At 44.8% G+C, this 17,809-nt stretch overlaps 1 protein-coding gene across 10 annotated transcripts in view; it reads left to right on the top strand.

Moving 5' to 3' along the window:
* NEDD4L (NEDD4 like E3 ubiquitin protein ligase) overlaps positions 1 to 15,861 on the top strand; it is a 357,512-nt gene extending 341,651 nt beyond the window's left edge. For all 10 annotated transcript variants that reach the window (XM_074383355.1, XM_010336772.3, XM_003926040.4 and 7 more), the window contains 7 exons: positions 2,460 to 2,533; positions 5,000 to 5,060; positions 6,862 to 6,921; positions 8,491 to 8,598; positions 10,034 to 10,130; positions 10,916 to 10,988; positions 15,674 to 15,861. In XM_074383355.1, the coding sequence (XP_074239456.1) occupies positions 2,460 to 2,533; positions 5,000 to 5,060; positions 6,862 to 6,921; positions 8,491 to 8,598; positions 10,034 to 10,130; positions 10,916 to 10,988; positions 15,674 to 15,776 (576 nt within the window). In that variant the 3' untranslated portion in view covers positions 15,777 to 15,861. The remainder of the gene's footprint in view (positions 1 to 2,459; positions 2,534 to 4,999; positions 5,061 to 6,861; positions 6,922 to 8,490; positions 8,599 to 10,033; positions 10,131 to 10,915; positions 10,989 to 15,673) is intronic.
* Positions 15,862 to 17,809: the final 1,948 nt, after the last annotated feature.

Here is a 17,809-nt window from a genome sequence, read left to right as displayed (position 1 = left end):
AGAAGTGGAATTGTACTCTGCATACCATTTTCAAATTACTATCACACACACCTTTTCATGTCAGTAAAATCAGTCTATAACATTCTAATGACTGTGCTGAATTTTATTTTGTAGACATGCCATATATTTTTAACCACGCCCCCTGTTGGTAGACGTTTAGGCTAATTCAGTATTTGCTATATAAACGTATAATTCTGTATAACCCTGGAATACTCACATATATATATTTGTGTATCATACACACACACACACACACACACACACACACACACATATATATATATGTGAGTATTCCTATATATATATAATGTGGGTATTCTATATATATAGGAAAAAATAAATGTATAATCTGGAATTTACATTTTCTGTACTTGACTAATTTTTTTCCCTTGGTATAAACTCCAAAAGAGAAATTGCTGTGGGAAGGGTATGTACTTTTAAAATTATGATGCCTATTGCCAAAGTCGAATATCTTTGGGAAAAGATTGCACCAATTAGACTTCCTGTCACAGTGAAAGGGAGAACCAGTTCCCTGCACTTGGCGACACTGACTTATTCTCTCTTTCATTCCTGGGTGCTGCTTTTGGAGGAAGCAGAGTGTTTTCCTCCTTAGCCCTCCCCTCCCCACCTTGTCTGTGGCAGACCCGCTCATTCAGTAGCTCTCTGGAAATTGCAACTTTCAGGCAACACCAAGGAAGACTCTCTGATCAAAGAACGAGGGACGGATGAGTGCTGGAAGGAGTGTATTACAGGGATTATGGATCCTTACCCACTTCACCTCTTTCCCTTTCCCTGTTGTGGGGGAAAGGGCGGGAGGAAAGATTTGGCTTTTGCGTAGCCGAGCTCTACCAAAAGCCTTCTCAATACTGACGCCTGAGCTGGGATTTATTAACTTGTCATTGATGTGGATCTGATAAGAAAACTCTTACTAAAGGAACAAGGCAGTCTGGGTAGGCATAAATGGGGGGGAAACAAAAGCAACCAGGGTTTATTAACACCTGGAGCAAAAGATAGGAATGAGCACTGTCCTCGGACCTCTGAAAACCAGCCACGAACTGGCAGTGTTTCGCTGTAGAAATATCCCCACCCCACCCTCAAGTGGAAACTTTCGCATCCTCCTTCCCCGACACAGCCTGTACGGGGCAGGGGCAGATGACCCCTGGGAGAAAATGGGATGCGCTGGGGCGGCAGCTGGAAAGGGAAATGGAGAGGCGAAGGATGTCAGCAAAACCAGAAACACAGGATTGAAAGTCACATTGGGCACAGCGAAGAGTTGAATTGATGTTGCAGAAATGGAAAGCATGGTGGAAAAATAAGATCCCTTCCTGAATAAAGAGAAAAAGAGAATGTAGTGGGACCGGATGGACGATCAATATGTTTTATGTTGAAAAGCCATCTCAGTGTGAATGGGAACAAGAGCTAGTGTGTAGAGAAACTTCGTGAGAGACACAGACGCAACTGATCGGGTCAGAGGGCTCAGGATCTCCTGGGCGCAGGTGGCAGGACCAGGGAACCCCTGGAGGCGGCCCTGCTGGAGCACAGAGTTTATCACAACGTGGAGCCTCCATCCCTCCTGGAGACCACACTAACACTTACTCTGGAAAACCCTCTGCCCTGGCTTGGTTTATTCTGTAATGCAACCAGTGGACAGAGGGAAGCCCATGAAAACAGTGATGTGGTTTGCTTTCAGTAGGAGAGTTGTAGGTGATATATTTTTTCATCTTTTTTTCCCCAAAATTTCTAAAATGAGAAAAAACATTTTATTTTAAAATAGGCCTCTCTCCTTTCCCTCACGCTGGTTACTGCTATATATGGCATCGTGGTCAGCTCGGTCTGGGTCAGGGCACAGGAGAAAGTGCTGCCCTGATTGCAGCTGCTTTATTCGTGATCATGGGTGGCGCTAAGGAAAGAAGCTTCAGGGCAGATGAGCAAGGAGAAGGCTTCCGATGCAAATAAAGTCTTCAAAAACCAGATGAATCTGTCTCTTCAGCCTGGATCCTTAAGCTTCTTTCTTGTCTTTAAGTTTCTGTGTGCAGTTTTTGAAAGAAATACCATGCATCCTTTTTTATGACTATAAAATGGAACTTTCAGACACGGAATGCGTTAGAATTTGGATCTCTGGAGTCTTGAGGGGTGTGCCCTGTTCTCTGTTAAGCATAGTTTCCTGATAAATGAATAGCAGATGAAAAAATGTTGCTCTTCATTATTGCTAATATATGAAGAATAATTAAAAGTCATAACCATAAAATAGTTTGCCTTTAATGATAACATCTTTAACTGTGTAACATTTTAGCAATTTGAAAGCCTCATTGGACATTCTCTTGTGCACAGAAGCCCGTTTGCTGGGAAATATTTCTGAATACATGTTGTCTTCCCTTTATAGTGAGACATTGTTACACAACAATAATCTGCAAGATAACTTCGCAATGGTAATTGTTGTTTTATCTTTGTAATTACAGACATACCAAGTGGATTTGAAGCCCAATGGGTCAGAAATAATGGTCACAAATGAAAACAAAAGGGAATATATCGAGTACGTATACACATATTCACAGTCTTGTCTTTGAATAAATTGGACAGCATGTTTGGTTACTGTCCTTTGCTGAAACAGCTCATGCATTTATTATGGGCATGAGTTTATTGGTCAGTTTTCAACAATATGCGTTGTTTTTTTGCTTGGGCTAATGGGAAGTTGAATGTGGGATGGGAAGTCTGACTTACATCATGACTCCAGTGAGCTGCACTATAAAGGAGCAGCGGAGGAAGAAGAGCTCTACGGCAAATGCTCTTTTGGAATATGTGGATATCAACTAAGATTTAGAATTGCAGCAGTGGACCACGGCGTCAGTGACCAGTGGGCAACATTAGCAATCAACAAAGATAAAATATTTTGTCTCCCTCCCAACTTCATTTGCATAATAGAAATGTATAAAAACAGTTAAAATGGATAAGAAGAATTCAGCACGTGCAACCCTAATGAATTGTGTCTGATATTTGTAGTATTCTTCATCTCAGCCTCTGCTAATGGAGTAAAACGTTGAGTCCTTTTGGAATCCTGGTTGTTAAGTGGTTCTAAGACATCTGTAACAGGCAGAAGTTTTTCTCTGTTGGGCACATTACGTTTTCTTCTTCGATGTGTATGTGTGTTTCACACGTATCATTCATTCGGGATCTCCCAAGGAAATCCCCTGGTTCAGGGGTGAGGCGAGTGCTGCAGTGTGCTGTTCCTGGCACCTGGTTTAGTCTCTCAGGGGTTTCCGCAGTGGCCTGAGTTCCTCATTTGCATTCAGTGCTCCGTTTCTACAGACTGGGCTCCCTCCTTTCTTCTCATTTGGAATTGGTCAGAGATCTTGAATTCAGGCAGCTCTTGAATTGACTGTGGGTCTTAGCATCCTTCAGTGTGATCCGTGAAGAAAAAACATACTGCCCTTCCTAATTAGGAAGCAGTGGAGCGTGTTGGAGTGTCTACTCGGAGATCCTGGCAGAGTGGAACTGTTACATGGCAGACTTTTTCCTCTCAGGTTACAAGCTTTTTAGGCTGAATACGTAGTCTAGGAATAAGATCCATCAGTTCTTACCTGGTCACATTAATTGACACGCTTGTTCTGAATCTGAACAATCTTAGCTGATGACACCCTCGCAGACACCATTGTCTTCCTTCAGGAAGTAGAGACTGTGAGTGGGGTTGAAAAAATATTCTAGCCCAGGGTAACCCAGGTCTCCAGTCTGAGGACTCTGGCATGTGTGGTATGTGTCATGCATCGTTCTTTGCAGTTAGTTCTGTTAGGATTCAAATGTGGAGGGAGTCAGGGCCAGGCAGGGTTCCAGCTAGCTTTACTTTTAAAAGTATGATCAAAATCACCAGCTGCTCCCTGATAACTCTGCTCCCCTGGTACCAGAAGAATGCTGCTGGGCTGATCATTGTAGCCCAGGTGATACAGCCTGAGATGGCTGCGCAATGGTTGTCCCGCAGGCTGGTCCTCAGGGCCGTTGCCATGGTTACAGTGCTACCACCCCAAAGGTGAGAGCCCTTCATAATGATAGAACTCCTCAGATGACATCCATAGGAGATTCACCTTGTAATAAATTACGCTGTGCGTTAAACACTGTCACAGGGAACTTGGTTTTGGTGAACATCAGTGACATGAGGTCTTACCATTCATCCTCTAAATTTGGGCATTAAATTATGAGTGCAAATCACTTTGCTGATAAACCTTGTATGTCACTGTTGAATATTAGTATGTTGGATATTAGAATGAAGTATTAGAAAACTAAATGCGGCCGGGCGCGGTGGCTCAAGCCTGTAATCCCAGCACTTTGGGAGGCCAAGGCGGGTGGATCACGAGGTCAAGAGATCGAGACCATCCTGGTCAACATGGTGAAACCCCGTCTCTACTAAAAATACAAAAAATTAGCTGGGCATGGTGGCGCGTGCCTGTAATCCCAGCTACTCAGGAGGCCGAGACAGGAGAATTGCCTGAGCCCAGGAGGCGGAGGTTGCGGTGAGCCGAGATCGCACTCCAGCCTGGGTAACAAGAGCGAAACTCCGTCTCAAAAAAAAAAAAAAAAAGAAAAAAAAAAAAAAAAGAAAACTAAATGCATTGTCCTGAGTGTTCTTTACAAATACATATACATACTTATATGTGAGTGTGTATATGTGTGTGTGCGTATTATACACACATACCTGTGTGTTCATGCCCCATGAACTTTTCTCCCTTTTCTCCATGGAATCACATTTTAAAGCAGTTTAGGCCAGCCAAACCTTGATGCAGGGGAAGTTAATTACTCTATTGAAATCTCCAGTGAGATTTTAGGTTTTTTACAGCTGGTCCAGGGAGTCTTAAAAGAAACCATAAATAAACTTAAACAGTGGGGGCACAGAATAGATCCCCACTTCTGCTCTGCGTCATGGTTGGAGGAGAAGCACTCCCAGTTGCAGAGAAAGCAGAGCACTAGTGATGACGAAGGTGGTTCAGTATTGTCCTCTTTCCTCCTGCAGCTTAGTCATCCAGTGGAGATTCGTGAACAGGGTCCAGAAGCAGATGAATGCCTTCTTGGAGGTAAGCCATGCTGGCCAGGGTTCTCTGCCATGTGCCTCTGGTACCGGGTCGCGGGAGGATCGTGCTCGTTTTGCTGGTGTGGTGGAACTGATCATGCACTGAGAGACGGGGCAAGGCTGGGGATGCCACGGGAAGGCCAGGATCACACAGCTCACACTGCTCACCAGTCTCCAGCATGAGAGTGTGCAGCCCCCACACCCCATCTTTTTTTCTTTTCATGCATTCTCCTGCTTGGCTCTTCTTATTTTTACATTTGTCCTGTTTTTAAAGAGGATGTTTTACAGATCTGATCTAGAACCATTGTCTTGAAGTTTCAGACAGACCCAAGAGAAGGCTGTCTTTTGCTGCAGTGACAGATTCCAAGAAGCCCGAGGGCTCAGAGCTGAATGGATAAAGCACAGTCCCTACAGTGCCCTGCCAGCCCGCCCTGGGCCTTTTTTTTTTTTTTTTTTTTTTTTTTTTGAGACGAAGTCTTACTTTCGTTGCCCAGGCTGGAGTGCAGTGGCACGATCTCGGCTCACTGCAGCCTCTGCCTCCCGAGTTCAAGCAATTCTCCCAAGTAGCTGGTATTACAGGTGCGTACCACCACACCAGGCCAATTTTTGTATTTTTTGTAGAGACAGGGTTTTATAATGTTGGCCAGGATGGTCTTGATCTCCTGACCTCATGATCCACCCACGTTGGCCTCCCAGAGTGCTGGGATTACAGGGGATTTTTTTAATCCCCTGCCCATTTTCTTTCTGGCTATGTTAATAATTCCTTGCAGATTCTCTTCTGTACAGGTACATGGAAAACACATTTTCTTAAGCTGAGTTTTTATTTTGTACCCTGCCACCTCGGGACAGCTTTTACCCTGTTACAGAGCAAAGCAGGTGCTGCCCAGATCCAACTTTTAATATCAGGGGTGCTACCAGGTCCCTAGCAGAGGGTGAGGGATTCATCATTTTAAACAGTATTCCACTTTGACCAAAAATGAAATTCTTTCTTGAATCTGATAGTATCCGTTACTTAAAAGATCACACCGGAAACAGCGTTGCGTCCACGTGCCTGATTTTCTCTGCACTGAGGCAGAGCTCTCGTGGGGCGATGCCTTCCCTTCACTCAGACACTTACGCAGGACGAGTGAGCCCCAGGCAGGACACTTAGAAACACCTCGAGGCCTTAGGGACTTAAAGTGGGAGGACAGAATGGCAGGTTTCATCCTTTATTTAGATAAGAAAGCCCAGGAAGCAGATTCTTTGGCCCGACCGCAGGCTGTCCACACCTTCAGAAACACGGCTTTTGCCGTGCACAGGGCCCAGCAGAGCCAGGCTTGTCCTGGATCACGCCCTAGTTAGTGGTACACTGGGAACTGGAGCATGGTTTCTGAACACAGGCTCTTCTGCACCCATCACCTGCCTCCCTCTGTGTTTCTTCTCAAGGCCTCCAGCGCATTATTTGTAAGCATGTCGCTTACACATCTGTGGCCTGTGCCTTTTAGGATGCACTGACTCAACAGCAATGTTTTAAGTGGCTATTGGAATCCACCTGCCTGCAGTATCCTGTATTTTCATCAGGTTTCAAAAATGACTCCACTACTCGAGTCTTCTAGATTCTATGATTTTTTTTCCGAACTTTCATATTGTGACTGTGCTGTTTTTACTGGAACTATAGTTACTTGGTACTGTCACTGACGTAGGAATCATAAGGTGTGATTATGTTTTTTTCTGGCTAACCAGAAAAGTTTGATTTTCCTGTGAAATTTGTTCCCCCCACCTCCAAGGTATTTAAGAATTTTTTTTGTTTGTTTTTTTTTTTTCAGGGATTCACAGAACTGCTTCCTATTGATTTGATTAAAATTTTTGATGAAAATGAGCTGGAGGTTTGTATTGTAAACATGATTTTATGTAAAGTAGATTGTTTAAAGTGTCTCCCATTACTTTACAAGTAATACTTCAATGTTCTTGGATCCATAATGTCCTAAAGAGTAAGTTTAGATGAGTTCTGTTACATAGAATTCTTATGGGGTTTGTTTGCCAACGTGGGAGTAAGGAACAGCAAAAATAATCAACTGTAGTTGCCTTGCCCATGAGAGGGCAGTTCTGGAACATGCCCAGTAAGTAGAGGCCACTGAGCAGAGCTGGGTTCGTGGCCCTGTGCCCCAGGCGAGGGCGTGTTTCACCACGACACGTAGAAACGAGGTTTGCAACAGCCCTTAGGGACAGCAGCAACCCGCTTGCACTACCAGACTGGCCAAGTATCTTCTGCTTCAGCCCCGTCCCCTGCACCATGGCAGTTAGGTGGGGGTCTTGGCCAGAAGGTGGCCATAAGCATCTGCTCGGGGCCATAGAATAGACATCTCATTGAACTTGAAATGGTTTATGTTGAGCGAGGGAAAACATCAGAAGGCAATAAGCTAGTAGCAAAGGGTACTCTAATGATTGTCTAGTTCAACTTCATGCTGTTGACGTAGATGAGCAACGGCCGTTTTAAAGACAAAGGACTGTCTCGCCCTTTTTTGTGTCAGGAGAAGCAGGAGAAGGGAGGCTGTGTCTGTTGAGACCCGGTTGGTGGGACTTGGCCTGTGTCCCGTACGCATCAGTGAGCGTTTCCCATAGACTGGCTTCCTATACTTTCATCTCAAAATGGAAAGTTCAAGATCGATATGTCTGTGGAAATTATACACCTCAAGCCTGTCCTCTTAGAGGTGGGAAACTGAGGCAGAGAGTAGCTGGGTTTTCTCAGCACGGTTTTGGCACAGTCAGGCCTAGCAACTTTATTTGCAGGCTCTGGCTTAGTTCTCTTTCCGTTTCATTCTGGTACCTCTGCAGGAATATCTTCTTTCATCCCCAGGAAGCCTCCCATGATGGAGAGTTGCATAGTAAGAACAGCAAACCTTAGACGAAATGCTAAATCGAAGACCCAGTTATGTCTTAGCATATGTCTGCAGTTCTCAGGCCTTTGGACAGATGAGGTGATTTGTCATCACCAGAATTGACCGACCTGGCGGACAGACGTTCTTGCTGTCATAAGCACTAATTCTTCTGTGGGTACGGAGATACTTTCAGATATTTGGAGGAATAGCCTCCCAGGAGGAAACGCAGCCAGGGTAGTGCACAGATGCTGCTGGAGCGTGAGAAAATCCACAGGTCCCATGCGTAAGATGCGAGGGGTAGGGAGGACGACTGTGGCATTTCTATTTCCGATATGACATGCTGTGGCCTTGTGCAGGGTTAGAATTGAGCTGCCCTCGTGACTGTGCTGCCTCTGTGATCTGCTGTGGCAGGTGGAGTCTGGAACAGGTGTCTGCCTTCCTCTGAGGTTATGATTTGGTAGTAGCTTACCTTCACGGCACAGTGACCAAATGCTGGCACTGAGAACGGTCATTTCTCAGTGTGTGATCTTGCAGTTTGCACATCCTGCTTTTACATCGGGTCAATTTTTTTCCTAGTTGCTGATGTGTGGCCTCGGTGATGTGGACGTGAATGACTGGAGGCAGCATTCTATTTACAAGAACGGCTACTGCCCGAACCACCCCGTCATTCAGTGGTTCTGGAAGGTAACTCCGGGGCCCCACCTGTCCCGTGACCACTGTGTGGCGCCCTGCCTCTGCTCTGACTTTAGGACTGATGCTGCCACTGGGGTCTGTTAGTGCTTGGACTCCTGGGGTATGGAACAGGCAAACTGAGCCAGCAGCCCCCATGGCGGCTCTTCTGTAACTGTAGCAGACAGCCAGACTTGAATGAAGTTGGTCCCTACAAAAGCACACTGGCCTTCCTTGATCACCTTGTGAAAGTGACTTTTATTTGAGGGACTGCTCCTCCAAAGTGTAAATAGAAATGGGGGGGCTTCTCAGGGCGTAAACAGGCTTCAGGGGTGGCTTTGCAAGATGTCACTTTCTGTGAAGAAGTCATTTTCTCCATTTTTAAAATACATTCCAACAAACATTTTGATCTGTATATCTTTCAACCAAATATAACATACATTTGATTTATTGTCTTAGGGCCAGTGTTTGTATCCTGTTCAGCTTAGGATGGAAGTAAAATAGGAATGGGTTAGTTCAAGAGAGAGATAGTAAACTTTAAAAAAAAAAAAGTTACCCCCAGAAAGTCTGATTATTTACTTCACCCCAAAAAAGGAATCATTTGACTTTTTCAAATTGCTTTTATTTATTTATTTTTTTTTTTGGTAAAGATGTGGTCTCACTATGTTGCCCAGGCAGGTTTCAAACTCTTGGACTTAAGCAATCCTCCTGCCTCAGGCCCTCAAATTGCTGGGATTATAGGCATGAGCCACCATGCCCAGCCTTTTTGCGCATTTCTGAATGCCTTTTATTACTGTTTCAAATGCCAGCAGGAGTGTAGAGAGATTTAAAAAAAAAAGAGTCTTCAAATCCCCGTCTAGGTCTCCCTTAGCTTGGTTTTAGATGTTTACTACAGCAGTCCAAGCGACAGTACCAGCAAAGCCACCCAGATTCCTGTAATACTGCAGATGTGTAAGCTACACAGATTGTTTTAGAACCCCGTCTCTGCCTCTGGTTGGTTTTGGTTTTGGTCTTGGTTTTTTCCATTTTATAAAATGGTATCTTCTGGGGAATGTGTCTGCGATCTGAAATCCTATCTCATAACCTGACTTCCCCTTGTGATGACACATTTTAAATACTGTGTATTTATAACTGGCTTAGGGAGAACTGGAACTGGTAAGCCTCGAACACAGAAACATGAGCTCGGTGCCATCAGAGAGTTTGCTTTTTATATCATTTATTTTGGCCTATTGGCAGAAGAAGAAAGAGACAGATGTTGTGATCACTTAGTCTCTGAGATTAGAGAGGCTAGCTAGCATTGTGGCCATAAAAAAACTACTCAGTTTTCAGAGTCAACTGTCTAGGTCTTACACTGCAATATAAATAAGATTAAGTTCCGCCCGCCTGCATGACAGCAGCATGTGCCGTGGGTCACGTGGAGGATATAATGACCCTCTGCCTCTGTTCGTAGGCTGTGCTGCTCATGGATGCCGAAAAGCGGATCCGGTTACTGCAGTTTGTCACGGGGACATCGCGAGTACCTATGAATGGATTTGCTGAACTTTATGGTGAGCAGGATACCATTAGATTCCGTTGTCCTCCTGTGAATTTCCAGCCAGGCGTGAACTATGGCCCAAGAACCCCGCCTCCCAGGCCTCTGCATAAGGCTAAGTTTCAGGACAGCGGGCTATGCGTAGGGTGGATAGAAGTTCAATGAAAGGGCTGTTATCTATACTTTGTGTAAATATCATATAGATATACTTTATATAGATATCTCTACTTTATGTAGATACAATGGTGCTTCTACCTCGAGGGATTGGGGTGCAGTTTGTAAAGAGATCCATAAGGCTGTTTTTTTTTTTTTCCTAGTTTAGTTTTTTTAGTAAACCATTAAAAACTAGGTTTTGCAGGGTCATTCATATGGTTGCAAACTGATGTATAACGTCGCCTCCAGTAGGTAGAATTTTTCAGTGTTTACCATAGATTTAAAAATCACTCTCTACTTTGCATACTGAAGGTCACATTTTATTCACCCTCCCACCCCAAAAAATAGTTTGAAATTTAAATTTCCAGGGTCCAGCTGAGAGGCTGTAGCTGCCTGCCCTTCCACGGAACTGTCATGTTTGTTAAACTTGGTGCAGTTCCATTCTAGAGACGATGCAAAGTCCTTCTGTGAGGTTGTGCAGACCTCTGGCTTCCCCCAGCGTTAAGTATCAATGTTGCAGCAGAAGAGAGTGTCTCAGGCCTCACCCCTGGGGACGTCCCTGCCCTGGCGGTAGCTGGACTGCAGACCACACCATAGCTTCATTCTTCTGCCCCAGGCACTTACATTTCTTTTTCTTTTCTTGTTTAGGTTCCAATGGTCCTCAGCTGTTTACAATAGAGCAGTGGGGCAGTCCTGAGAAACTGCCCAGAGCTCACACATGGTGAGTGACAAAAACACCCGCGTGTCAACAGCAGTATTTGAACTGCTTAGCTGGTATGGTGCTGGGCTCGGGGCTAGAGAATGCCCCGTTTCCTCTCTGTAAGTAGCTTAGAGAATTAAAGGACAGTGATGTGGATGAAAATATAAATGGTACAGTAGTGCTAATAAGACGTAATGCACTCGTTGTGTTTGGCAGTAAAGGGCTCAGGCTTCCCTGCCGTGGGGAATTTCTTCTCTGAGTCCAGTCCGTCTTCCCTCATTTTTCTAGGTAATGGAGCTTTCCGTGTTCACCATACTTAGATAAGGCAGCTCTCAGCCTCTATAAACACGTTGGGTTTCTACTCCAACCTTAAACTGGTTGAGAAGTTAGGATAAAATTTCCTGTAGAAACAACCATTTTAAAAGGCCTTCTATGCTCATGAATAACCCGTAATTCCCTGGAATTGAGCAGTAACGTGACTGTGGTCGGAGGAGGGGAAGAGGGCTGACAGGTGGCCGGGATGCCCAGGCGTGGAGCATGGCTGTCCTCGGAAGGCCCTCAGGAGGCACAGTGAGGCAGAAGGATGGCGGTTGTTTTCTGAAGAGTTGCGTGAAACCCAGCACAAATGCAGACTGGATGGGATCAGTTTCTTGAAGCCAGGTTCAGGGAGTTTTTGCCAAGGCCAAGTCCCATGTCCCTCATGTTGGTTTTCTGCAAAGGCCTTTATTTCTTGCTCCTGAGGAAGCAGCGGGAGTGGGCCTTCTGGAAGACGATGAGCAGTGTACCTCTGTATTTCTCACGCAGCAGGGGCTGCAAAGCCTGTTCGAGCCATACCGAGCTACCATGAGCAACCGAACAGTCCCTGCAGGAAACGCCCTCCCTTAAACTAGAAGTGCTGGCTAGGAGAGAATTCTCATGAAAATGTATGTGAAAACTTGACTGTGAAAGGTTTTTTGCTTCTGTCGGATGCCCCTGCCTCACCAGAAAGGTGTTTGGTGTTTTTGCCATTCGTACCATTCACGTGATTCTCCGAATGGAATGAATACGGTCATTGCCGGTCAGAGCCTTGAAAGCGAGCTTACTCCAGCCTAAATCCAGAGCAGTCATTGTGGGTGATTCTCTGCATATATTCGAGCGGAAGAAGGCTTGAGTAGTTCAGAGCTTTTATCCAAACAGTATCTGAGTCAAATGTGGTTTTCTGGGTTCTGGCCTCCATGTGAAAGGCACCGGCGTTGAGCCAAGCCCCAGGACTGTGGGTGGTGATGCAGAACTTAAGCTTGTGGTACTAACCGATGAATATTAGGAAAAGTGAAATTATTGGGCACAGTCATCATCTGTGGTCAGGCACTGCTTAATCTTTATGGCATCCTAATGAGACATGTTATTCCCCTGGGCTGTCAGGAGGCTGGGCCAAGGCTCACCTGATTCACAGCTTCCCAGATCATGGGATGTGAACTCAGTTCTACCAGAATTGGAGCCTGCGCCCTTAACCACTGCCTCTGTTAACATACCCACTTTCTTTTTAGACTTTTCCAAGGAAATCAAATTAGTGAACCAATTTCATGTTCATTCAGCCCATGTTCCTCCATGACTTCATGGACACATGTCTTAGTATTGAACTGTTTTTTGGTTTTTGTTTTTTCCGGAGCCCACATGATTCTGCCACAGGTAGACCCTCCCAGATAAGACTCTGAACTCAGTGGTTCTCAGCCGCGGCTGCATGTTGGAACCGTCTGGAGAGCTTTAAAGAAATCACTGATTTGGACTTCATTGGTCTGGTGTGTGACCTGGGCGGTGGGATTTCCAAAGCTCCCCAGATGATTCTGGGACAGACTCATGTTGAAAATTCAAAGGAAGGACAAAGATCTACCTACAGGAAGAGAACAGCCCAGCTGGCTCTTACCAGAGCTTATTTTCCTCTTTCTGTGTCAGGGAAAGAAAGCAACTATATAGTTTCCCTAATGATATTCTCCCCAGACTAACTTGACCCTGATAGAGGGGACTGGCAGTTGCAGGCAGCACCGGCTAGCACGGTGAGGCTGCTCTGCTGCTACTTCTAAACAGCTTTCCTCTCCACCGGACCCTGACTGTATCAACATAGGAAACAGGAACTTCACTGTCTGTTTCATGGCAAGAGTTCTGCCATAAAATTTCGCCAACATAGGTTTCATTTCTTCCCTGTTTTATGATGATACACAGTTAAGGTGCAAAATAAAAATCTGAATTCCTAGAAGAGCAGAAGCCGATGGATCTGGGTCTTTGTGATGAGAGTTCCTTTCATTAGGCTTTCCAGTGGTGACTGTTGAGCATCTGACATTGAAAGGGCTTCATTTCATTTGTTCTGTAGAAGGTCACTACTCGGACATTTAGAATTACTCTTCATTAAGAAACACAGGCCCACCTGCCCTTCGAGATAGACTCTAAAGCAAACAAAAAATCACCTCGTTCAGCCCGTGCCGCTTTCACGTGAGGACGCTAAAGCCGTCTGAGGACAGTGCGCTCCTCAAGGACACCCAGCTTGTTAGTGCACATGGAAGCTACGTGCGTGTGTCCTGACCTCTGAAGTGATAGGAACTCACGCTCACCAAGTACTCAGTACCTTCTGGGGATGTTGCTAAGCACTTGGTGTGATTGACTCATACCATCATCACAGCGGTCCCAACAGGTGGGTGATGTTATGACCCACTTAGATGAAAAACACTAAGATGCTAAGCAGGGAAGCATTAAGTAGCATGCTTCGGAACTTCCGATCCTGACAGCCCTTCTCTGCGTCTTTATCTTGCCAGTGTTTCTCAAACCTGAATAATCTATGGACCTTTTTTAAAGGGAAACGATGGTCACAGATCCTCAAGAATGCAACCCCTATGGGGTCTCAGGCCCAGGACTGCAAAACCCCCTCTGTAAAGCCTGAAGCCACTTGCCTTGAAAGGCTCTTTTAAATGCCATCTGTAAATGTGGAGTCCTGTCTTTATTGATATGATAACAGAAAGTGAAAAGCCTCTATTCGTACTTATTCTTGTAGGATTCCTGGGTTTCTGAGAAGCACCGTGTTATTCTCTATGTCTTTTAGTATTTCGTGGCGGTTAGAGAATCTGAGTGGAGCTCAGAGGGACTTACTCAACATTTAGGGATTGTTAAAGGGCCCTCTACAGTATTTGGTTTTTTCTGTTGCTGTGACAGTGGTGAGCTTTTCGTGTATGTGCTGCAGAAGCAAGCACGTGGTGGTTAGCTTTTACAACATGAGACGTTACTTTGCTCATTCTTGGAAGCATGCCCCAGTACCTGGAAGGGCCGGTTTTAAACAGACAGTGTGAGCACTGGCAGCAGAGGCGGTACAAGTGCACCTCAAGAGCTGGGCTCTGGAGCACCCTGGACTGTACCTGGCTCTCCTGCTTCCTGTGTGACCTAGGGCAAGTTACCTAACCTTGCTGCGTCTTACGCTCCTCCTCTATGAAATACGGATGCCGTGTTACCCTACCTTACGAAGTGATGGCCAGGGTTCATAACACTGAGACAGGCTGATGGGCCACGTGAGTACTCCGTGAACATGGGCTCTTTTTACGTCATAGTGAGCTGTGGCAAGTGTGTGTGCCGTTTTCATGACAGACAGACATCAGGAACTTCCCCCCCACCAGCGCGCGTGTGCACACACACACACTCTCACTCACAGAGAGCTGGAGGTTCTGTGGCGGGAGGTGTTGGCCTTGAGCCCCATGTAGACAGTCAGTAAACACTGAAGGGTGATGACACTGATAACTGTCTCTTGAGCAATCGAGCACTTGCTGTATGCCAGACCCACTGATCTGATCCATTTGGCACCCTGTGTGCAGTTTCCCCATGTCACAGAGCACAGACAGATTCAGAGAGGCGAGGTGACTTGCCCAGGGTCACGCAGCTGGCAAGGGGCAGAGCTGGGATTTGAACTTGATCCCATGGATGAGTAGGCTTGATGGCTGGCAGAGGCCATCCATTTATCTAAAAACCCTTACTACCGCCATGGTGACTTGCAACCCCCACCCCCAGCTGAAGCCTCCAGATAGGAAGGGAATTTTTCTAAATGCAACATTCCATAGCAAATGTCAATTTTGCCTGACTTTGATCACAGGAGGTAGCTTAGCACTGGTGTTCTGGAGTCCCGGATGGCCTGGGTTCTGTGGTGGGTCTGCCGTATGACAGAGTGTGACCTCAGGCACCTTGCCCTGTGTCTCTGCTCAAGGAGCTCCTGTGCAGGATGGAGATAAACATGACCTGCTTCATAGGGTTTCGATGAAAATAAAGTGATTGAATACAGAGAACAGCACTTGGCTTGAGGCCTAGTGTGGAGTAAGTAATAGTATTAAAGGTAGACACAGTCTTAATTCGTGTGTAACTCCAAAAGCATCAACTCTGTGTTCCAGGGTTTGGAAATCTTGTCAGTTACTTTGCTTTTTATGTCTCCCTTCCCACCAGGATTCTTCCAAGATCTGCGTCTGACCCTAGGAAAGGTTTCATGGACCGTTCAAAAATGTTCCTTCTCTGTAAATTACAAGAGCTTATTTAGTGTCGATGTTTCATAGCTAGAGTTTTGTTTGGTTTGGTTTTTCCCCAGATAATCAAAATCGTTGGTAAAGGCATTTTCATTCTCTTAATGAAACACCGTGCCTTGTTAACCAGATCTAGGAGGTGGTGTTGTGGCTTTTCACCTACGTTTTTTGTTCGTTTTGCAGCTTTAATCGCCTTGACTTACCTCCATATGAAACCTTTGAAGATTTACGAGAGAAACTTCTCATGGCCGTGGAAAATGCTCAAGGATTTGAAGGGGTGGATTAAGCACCCTCTGCCTTGGGGGTGGTTGTTCTTCAAGCAAGTTCCGCTTGCACTTTTGCATTTGCCTAACAGACTTTTGCAGAGGCGGTGGCAGAGAGCAGCTGCAGGCGTGGCCCCTGGAGCCGAGCCTTCGCCATGCACTTGTCCAAGATTGGATGCGGGAACCCGGTCCCGGCTCGAGTTCCTGCATTTCCCACCACAAATTACCAACTGGTTGATATGTACACTAATGACATTTCAGGAGGACTTAGGCTATTTATGTTGTGCCTCTGCAGGCAAAGCCCTTAATAAATATTTTTCATCCTTTCTAATGACAATGAATGGAATTAATCACTCTACAGGTATAGTATTACAACTCATGTTTACTTTTGAAAATGATTTAGACCGATTTTCAGACTTTATTATGATTAAAGATGTCTCATGTACTTGGAAAAGAGAGCTTTTTTTTTTTTTTTTTTTTTTTTTTTTGTATTTCACTTTCATACCGGGCTTAATGTCAATGACATTTTTATTCTTGAAGTCCTCTGACACCTCCACCCTCTATTAGAATTGGAAGGCAAGTTTTTGTCCAAAAACCTTCTACAGACAAGTACTTTGAGAGAATTTCCTGTATAATATTAGACATAATGATAATTTTTTCCATACTCAGAATGAAAAACTGGATATTACAGTTCTGTTTTGGTTTTTATTTTTATTTTTATTTTTTTGTACAAATTTAGATAATACCTACAGGCGGAGAGAATTGTAACATAGCATGACAAATTTTGTGTTGACTTGAAAGGAATCACACCATTATTCCTTAGAAGTAATTACATATGCTCTAACACATTGAGACAGGGTTGGACTGCCGTTTCTCCTCAGAGAAATTACTTAACCCTTCCTGACGCTGTACAGTCATCTTTTATTCTACTTCCTCTTTGCTGTTTATAGTAGAGACATTTTGAATGAAACTTGGCACTGCTTGATTCAAAACTGTAGAAACCAGATCTGTTACGTCTCCTGTTTGTATGCGTTTGCTAATGGTAGCAAAATAACCAGATTTTGTTGTAAATGCGCCAATTCCGGAGGCACTTTATGTACTACATGGAGGTCATATCTGGTCTTGTTTTTATTTTTTTATCATGAACATTAAAATGTGATGATGATTTCTTTTCCCTGCACACATCTTTCCGGTGCAATATCTATCCATTGTGAATCTGGCTGCTGGTGTATAAAAACCTGGATGTAAAGCTGAGCCTACAGACCTGTCCTCACCAACTGTTCTGTGATTTCTACTCAACTACAAAGATTTATTTAATGTACACTTAATCTAACCGAGTTTTGTTACCGATGACCTGTTGCATGCTTCGATAGTATGTACTGCCTGCATTGCGTCCGTCGTGTGCTGGATTAAAAGTGAGACAGAAGATTTGATTTGACCGCTGAGCTCAGGCTGTTGAGCTGGTGGGGGCGGAGGTCTGAGGGTCCTCGCACAGTTTGATTCTTTTCTACGTGTATGTCTCTGTTGCAGAATTGTTGTGCTTTGAGAAAACACCTGAGACGGTGTGGGAGTCGAACAACCCTGCTGTCCGTTTTCACCTGTGTTGTCCTAGACCCTGTCCGGGCAGTTAGGGGACACTCAAGATTTGATCTCATGCCTGTCATCAATAGGACAAAAAAGTTGTGGTTTGGGGAGGTCTGCTTGTTACATAAAAAGGACCTTTTGGTGTAAGAAATTGCCTGTTTTTACCCAGCCCTGGGTGGCATGTGAGAAGCCATAGGAGGCTGTGGTTGTAATTGAGTTGTTTAAAGGGGTGCAGAGGCCTGAGGTTTCTAAAAGAAGGTAGATTTCTACAGAGCTGAGTGTCGGTTCCTTTTTATTATTGTTTGAAAAAAGACCCAGTAGTAATCAGAAAATGTAGTTGTTATGTAACTAAAAAAAAAAAAAAAAAAAAAAATCCTGCTCCTTAGTTTTAACTATTGGTGAGATACTTCCCTTACAGTTAACATAACAAATGTCTCAGTAGCCAACATCTCCTTTTTCTAAGCCCCCATAG

This window comes from Saimiri boliviensis, chromosome 13 (genome assembly GCF_048565385.1).
Source record: "Saimiri boliviensis isolate mSaiBol1 chromosome 13, mSaiBol1.pri, whole genome shotgun sequence".
Classification (NCBI taxonomy): domain Eukaryota; kingdom Metazoa; phylum Chordata; class Mammalia; order Primates; family Cebidae; genus Saimiri; species Saimiri boliviensis.
Note: the sequence above shows the minus strand (reverse complement) of the source record. Positions and strands in the feature narration are given on the sequence as shown.